Genomic DNA, 7,874 nt, shown 5'->3' with positions numbered 1-7,874 from the left:
TCTGAGTATCCTGAAGAAGCTTGAGTAGCTTGAGGCATAACCTTAGCCATTGCCTCAAGGGCATAAGCTATCACATGATCATTTCTTTAGCAGACATTTCTTCCTGCACAATCAGACATAAAAACTGGTTGTAAACTCTAAAGCAAATATCTCTTAAGGGAATATAGTACTAACAATGTTAATACACATGTCGTACACAAATGGCATAGTAGACTCATAACACACAAGGCCTGATGGACATACCTGCTTTGATGCCAACTATGTGACACCCTAAACTCTAATAAAAAGATTCTTTATAATATAACATACTTTGCGGAATAAGTAATTAGAAAATCAAAAGGGTATCACATTAACATAGATAACCTGGAAAATTCTCATTAATGATTACTTTGATCAAAACCTAATAATGAACAAAATAATTCAAACTAGATATGAATCCTAACCTCGATTTCACAATATCAGAGCTCTATTATAAATTAAACCAACTACCCGACTTAATACTTCAACAAAATATAAGAATAAAGGAAATTAAAGAAGTGGTGTTCTACACCATCTTCCATAAGGCACTACAAAGCGACTACTCCCCAGTATCGATGTGAGAGTACTCTGCGCATAGATTCACATTGGGGAACATAGAAATAAAGAGGTTGGAATACATTATATAAATTAAATTAAATTATAATAGCATATGGAAGAATAATCGTAATATATTACATTTACATAATTCATAACACATCACATAGAATCATACCATATTATAAAATATACACAAAAATGCTATGAAATGCATTTATCCTCTACTTCAATGCATGTGATACCATCTCCGAATTCATAGCTTATTTTCATTAGTTCTAATAGTTTATGAGGATAGGTGAGCTACATCCCACACTACAACACTGCCCTAGAAGTTTGTAGACATACAATGTCTAGAAGTACATGTGAGCTAAATATGCACTAGAACACCCTTCGCTAAACTCTACTTCTAGTAGTACATACGAGATACGCCAGTATAGACAAGCAATTCCTAAGAGTACATGCGAGCTACGTTATACTACACACTTTCTCTAGACGATACCTACTTAGATATATATGATCCATGACAAATAAATAAACATGAATTCGATCAGAACATCTAAAACATAATTAGTACATTGGTTCTTATCAAACCTCGAAATAATTCAACACTAGTTCTTATTAAACCTTTAACATAGTTTAACACTGGTTCTTGTATAACCTTCAATATAATCAAATACCGGTCTTACCAAACCTTCTACATAATCAAACATTGGTTCTTATCGTACCACCAACATAATAGCCACATTAGGGCTTCGCAATTACTTTGCTAACATTGATCTCACGTCCTAAGTATGATCATAGGATAAATCATGTAAGATTCAAGGCAAGAATGAAAGTTCAAAGTATCAATCATGTTCATGGAAAGATTGAAATTTCATAAGATCAATCATGTAAGATCCAAGCATTCATCCCAAAATTCATTCATGCTATAATCCTAGGAAATTATATGATGGTGAGAGAGATTCATAATCTATGGTTTATGAATAATCATCTAGTAGGGGGAAAATTCATATAGAAATGCATATGATTCGGGGTTCAAGGGAAACCCCACTGCCATAAATTCCAAAATACCAATTCATAGGGCAATCTTCATACTTACCTTGTTATTGCAGAGTTCTTCGCGAAGCTCCTAACAATGGTAGAATTACTCGCTTGCATAATCTCTATTGTTTTCCTCTTGATGAATTAGACTCTCTTTTGGAGTTTTGGAAAATAAGAAGAGACTTTTTGAGTTCTAGGGTTTTCTCCTTTTTCTTCCAAAAGAATGTGTACTCTATTTTTCTCCTTAATCTCCCTTTTTATTTTATAATTAAAATTCTGAAATTAATCCCCTTGAAAATTCCGATTTCATTTCTTTGACTTCTCCCACTAACATTTATCTTTCCTACCCCTTCTTCCACTAACTCTATTTATTTCTAATCTTTCTAGTTAATTCTCATAATTCTTTTCCTTGATAATGACAAAATAATAACACTAATAAAAAAGAGATCATAACACATACAAAAATTGAATTATTAATAAAATAAAATTCTAATAAAGTTTCAGGGTGTTACAACTAACCCCCTTTTTAACAGAGAAAATACAGTCCGAAAGAGTACAACTAAAATAAACAAGAACTAAACATTGCAAATGTCGAGGGCAACCTTATAGGGGTTCTCCTTCGAATGATTCTTTCCTTCCATAATGATATTTTAAACTACCTACTCTTCCTCTACTAGGGGCATTAAGGTGGTCGTAAAGGTATCTCAACCAATCAAATCTTTTGTCCCAAAAATGATTTTTCCCTACATCAAGAGCAAAAGAGGCACCTCCTTGTTGGTGACTACCAATCTGCGCCATGACAGCTCCCGTTTTCATATCAATTGAATCTGTGGTGTCCATAATCACTGGATTTTTTCCAGGATCAACCTTTCTCTTCTTTGCTTAAGGAGACTTTGTATCTCCATACCCCCCTAGCAACATTATTTCTTTTCTTGGTTATAAGAGTTTGGAAGTCAGCATGATCAGTGTGATGAATGACATGAGTTTCACCCCATCAAACCTTGGCTCGTGCTATTATGGCCTTATTTTGAGCAACTAAAATATGAGCCACCCTCCCTATAAAAAAAGAAATATAAAACAATAAGCATCAATTATAAAAATTAACAGTAAACACTTTCAGATTGATAACGCCTTGACTAGGAAACTTAACAACATAACATGATCGACTTCATATCAAAACAAAAATAATCCGCAAAGTATGAAATCTCTCCAAAAAGTCCATATTTTCCCTCTTTGTATCACTAAGATTGGGCTAAAGAAAGTCTGTGATGGGTAGGGGATCACCCATCCAATATAGATTAAACCTATAAGACACATCCTCCTAAAAGATAGCATTTGAGCATCGGTCGCTTTCCTTAACCCCAACAAACTTGTCCTTCCAATTTTTGTAATTAGAAGTATAGAGACAAAGCAAAGTTCACCCCGAGATGGACCTCACAGATACCCATCCACCCCGAGATACTCCTTTTGTTTCATAAAAGGAAAAGAATATCCCGACAATAGTATTAATATCCAGACCCAATAGAGGATCTGGAATCCTCGGACGAATGACCAACTGTTCGAATGTAGCTGAGAAAGGGCGATATTGAGCACCTTAAGGATATAAAACTCGAAGATAGTGAATGGGATGTCGACCCCAAAATCTTCAAAGAAGCAGATAGATAAATAGAAAAATACATTTTTTTACATTTAAAGGTCACCACATACAAACCCTTTCACCTTGAACACATTGCTCCAAAATAACACCAACTTCACTTTTAATATTTGAAAACTTCATACCCATTCGAAATGCAATAATTCAATCATATTCTAGACAGATAGAATCCAAACATAAAACTTCTTCACAAAAGGAGCCCGGGAAAATGGGTATAAAGCTCCATGATAAATTCAACAAAACCTGATGAAGAAGACACCAAATCAGTGTCATTATTGCTAGACAAACTCTTGGAAGAACCTACTTTCTCTCTCTCTCTCTCTCTCTCTCTCTCCACAAACTTCTAATCCACTTCCCCCATCCTCAGTTCAAAAGCTTTTAGGAATCGATTCCACAAGGTCGTAAGTGATGATAACCCGTAATAAAAATAGGAATGTCAATAGTCTAGAAAAAATTCCATGGAATAAGACGTGACTTCTTATATCTATGGCGAGGAGACAACACCTGTACATATGAACCAGAATTATTGAACATCCTGGTTCCTTCCTCTTAAAAGAGCATCCCTCCCCTTTGAGCCTCAAGCTTGAGAAAATAACCTCCAGCCTAAGTTTGCATAACATATTATTCGTTTTCAAACTTCCTTGAGAAAAAAACAATTGTTAGAAATTGATGGCAACTCCCCTTTTAGAATCCTTAGGGACTTGAGGACTGTCTTGTAACCTTATGGTATATTTGCCACTCTTCATGACAAGAGCGATCCAATTGTCGATACTCCCATAATAATCTGGTCTTTTTTGAAGCACCTTACCCCTTTGAGCCTTATACTTGAGGGACTATGTACATTGTAGTTTCTCCTAAAACACTTTGCCCATTTGGGCCTCATGCTTAAGAGATTGTGTACATTCTTGTCTCTCCCTATAGAAAACTTTGCCCCTTTAGGACTCATGCATGAGGGAATATGTAAGTTCCGATCTCACTCTGGACCGATGTGTACCCGAGAATGGGGCGATTGGGTAGGGTAGGAACCCAAACACGAATTGATCATTGGGCCAAAGTATGCAGGCTGACACAAAATACGCATATCCAATTGATGACACGAACACCTCAATACACAAACATAACTTTAAGAGCATATTAATGGTCATGAATGACCGGTCTCAAACAAAGAAACAAGAGGTTTTATGTCAATTCATTCTCTCTAGTTAGACAAGGATACATGCATCATAATGAAAGTGAATGTGTCATAAAGGACTCAGAGCAATTCATTGTCTCTAATTGTATATCCTTGTCACTCTAATAATTTCTCTTCATCAATCTTATTAATATTTTTAAGAACCATATCGTGGTGGCTTTAAAAATGTACCACAATCATATAGGTAAGTTATGATGCGCCACAAGAATTATTAATTAACTTGTTTCCCCTTTAGCTTAAATCATATGTTTAAATTCAAACCGAGTAAGTGAAAAGGCCCTTATTATGCTTTTAAATATGTCAATGCTTTTGTAATTATCATAAGGAATATTTTATATCACCAATCTATAAAGTAATTAAAATCATATTATTCACTTAAATTAAAAAGGAAAATACTATTATTCAGTTTTGATACGTGGGAGGGTCCATTTACTGTATGCAAGTATTGCATACGTATATCATGTACATAAATTATATATCAAATAAATACAAAAAAGTGCATATAATTGATAATGTAATACACAAGATCATATCATATCATGTATACATTTGGGCGGCACCAAATCCTTTTGACTTCAAACATGTAACCTTCATTTCTTCTACTATAAAAACAAACTTCATTATGCTTTACTTTAGAACATACAAAACTTTTTTACTTTCCTCTTTCTATTTTCTGGTGCACTTTTCAACTATACTCTTTTCAAAACAATAATATAGTTTCATCTTCTAGCTAATAGCATTGAGAAATATGGGAAGATCACCTTGTTGTGATAAAACTGGACTCAAAAAAGGTCCATGGACACATGAAGAAGATCTTATGCTTGTCAACTATATTAACACTCATGGAGCTGGAAATTGGCGCAATCTCCCCAAAAATGCTGGTACAATTTTATTACTAATTTACTTGTTCTCTAATGTACTCTTATTAGTTTCTAATGAAGCTTTTTTTCTGGTGAATTAATGTTATAGGTCTTCAAAGATGTGGCAAGAGTTGTCGGCTTCGTTGGACAAATTACTTGAGACCTGATATCAAGAGAGGAAGATTCTCGTTCGAGGAAGAAGAAGCCATCATTCAACTTCATAGTGTCTTGGGAAACAAGTATGTTTGTTGTTTTATTTGTTTTCTTTATTAACAAAAACAATGGAGGATTTGAGTTGAAGTTGGATTTGAATTTGAATTCTCTGCAGCGGCGGCTATGCAGACCTCTTAAATTTAAAGAGAAAAAAATAATCTTTTAAAATTTAAGAAATCAGCGAGGCCGCTACATAAGAATTTTACAATAAATTTTTCCAAGTTAAATTTTTTTTTCACTAAACTTTTATTTTTATTGTTTGTTATAGATGGTCTGCTATAGCGGCTAGATTACCCGGGAGAACGGATAATGAAATAAAGAATTACTGGAACACGCACATTAGGAAAAGACTACTTCGAAGTGGAATCGACCCGGTCACTCATACACCGCGTCTTGATCATCTCTTCGACATGTCCTCCATTAATATTCTGAGATCAGCTTTATTAGGATCCAACCCATCATTTCTGAATCTCTTAGGTGGTGCTCAAGCTTTGATGAATCCAGAGTTGTTAAAACTAGCTGCAACTGCCACACTATTAAACAACAACAACAATAACAACATGAATTTGGTTTCACAGAATCAACAACAGTTCAATAATGTTGCTAATTATTCTTCTCAACAACAAGTACAAAATCAAGTTTCTTTACAAGATCAGTTACAAATACCAACTCAAACTCACAACAATATAATGAGTAGTTCGAATTCCGCTGAAAATCCAAATCCTTGTTATTTTGAGGAGGATTTGATTTCCAAACAATATTCAGAACTGTTTCATTGTCTTAACGATGGAAACAATAACAATACGGGATATGAATCGGTTATATCGTCTACACCGTTATCGACGACTCCAACACCAACGCCGTTGAATTCATCATCAACTTATGTGAATAGCTGCACAGAGGAGGAAAGGGATACATATTGCAGTGACATATTCAAGTTTGAAATTCCAGAGAGTAGTTTGGATATTAATGATTTCTTGTAAATATTTGTACATATGATTGTGTTTAGGTTCAGACAGTGTTTACTATAAACTGTTATACTTAGTTAGTATGCATTGGTTATTCTTGTTATTTAATTTTTTGGGTTACTCAGAATAATTTGTTGTGGTGTTGTTTATTAATTTTTGGTTGATAATAATACTATTTGTTGTGTAATTTTACTGGTGTGATATTTTTTTTATATGAATAGATACTCTGTTTCTAAGATTGCATGTAATTCTGCAGCAAATTGCTAAAGTTTTTGTAGTGGAATACTCTTAAAATGTATGTTTGAGTGAAGCATTCTGTTTAAAAAACTATGAAATATCTATAATTATATGGGTTATTATTTTTTTTTTTGATATTATTATTTATTTTTAATTGTGATTTTATGAATTTTTATAAATAAGAAAAAAATAAAATAATTTTGTTGTTTTTCAAGGAATTATTTATGGTAAGGATTTCTTGTAACTTCGAAGTCCTGAGTTCAATAATCTTTTTAGATACGCGTAGAAAATACTTATAAAAAAACTTATTGTCTTATGAATAAAGGCATAGCCTCATTGTTTTCTTTTATTATCCTCACTTTCTTCTCTTTGCAACAATAATAATTACACATAATAAAAAATTATATTAAATTTTAAAAAAGATAACTGCTCATAAATAACATTTTTTTATAAAACTAGTAATTAAAAAGGATACAGATACTAGACAAAAAAAAAATGGAACATTACTAAAAGTTTTAAATAAAAATAAAAATAAATTAGAAAATGAATATAAACTTTACTATTAAGTTTGACATCTTTAAAAACTTTTTTGATTTAATGTATTTTTTTTCTTTAACTTAATTTAATATTTATTTTTTTAGTTTTTTATCTAAAATTTAATCCTTAAAAACTGTTTCGATAGTTTAGTTGATAGTTTCTATTAAATTTTGTAAAAAATAAATGTTAACTCTACGTACATGACAATTTATTTTATTTATGTGGCTTTATTTTTATACTCATCACTTCTTTTTCCACGTAGTGATTAACTTCTACCTACTATTCCTTCATTTTCTTTTAACTTAAAATATACGCATTCCTCTCTCTCTCTCTTTCCTTACCCTAAGCGCCACCTTCTTCTTTCTTCTCCTTCTTCCACCACCACAATACTAAACATATAAACAAACTATATTTTCATTCTCACCATCACAAGATCTTTCTATTAAATTGATTGGATTGTCGTCTTAAACAAACTATATTTTCATTCTTTAGATAAATCAACAAGTGCATATTTTATCGTATTTTTTGTATGATATTTATTTTAATTTACATATCAATAAAAAATATTATTTGTTTATAAATATTATTATTTTTAT

General features: G+C 32.4%; 1 protein-coding gene across 1 annotated transcript; it reads left to right on the top strand.

Moving 5' to 3' along the window:
* The first annotated feature begins 5,102 nt into the window (after nucleotides 1–5,102).
* Nucleotides 5,103–6,547, top strand: LOC127083390 (transcription factor MYB41). The gene is made up of 3 exons (XM_051023703.1): nucleotides 5,103–5,344; nucleotides 5,433–5,562; nucleotides 5,805–6,547. The coding sequence occupies exons 1-3, from the start codon at nucleotides 5,212–5,214 to the stop codon at nucleotides 6,517–6,519; spliced, it is 978 nt and encodes a 325-aa protein (XP_050879660.1). The 5' UTR covers nucleotides 5,103–5,211; the 3' UTR covers nucleotides 6,520–6,547.
* The last annotated feature ends 1,327 nt before the right edge of the window (nucleotides 6,548–7,874 follow it).

This window comes from Lathyrus oleraceus, chromosome 5 (genome assembly GCF_024323335.1).
Source record: "Lathyrus oleraceus cultivar Zhongwan6 chromosome 5, CAAS_Psat_ZW6_1.0, whole genome shotgun sequence".
Lineage (NCBI taxonomy): Eukaryota > Viridiplantae > Streptophyta > Magnoliopsida > Fabales > Fabaceae > Lathyrus > Lathyrus oleraceus.
This window is presented reverse-complemented; position numbering and strand designations above follow the sequence as displayed.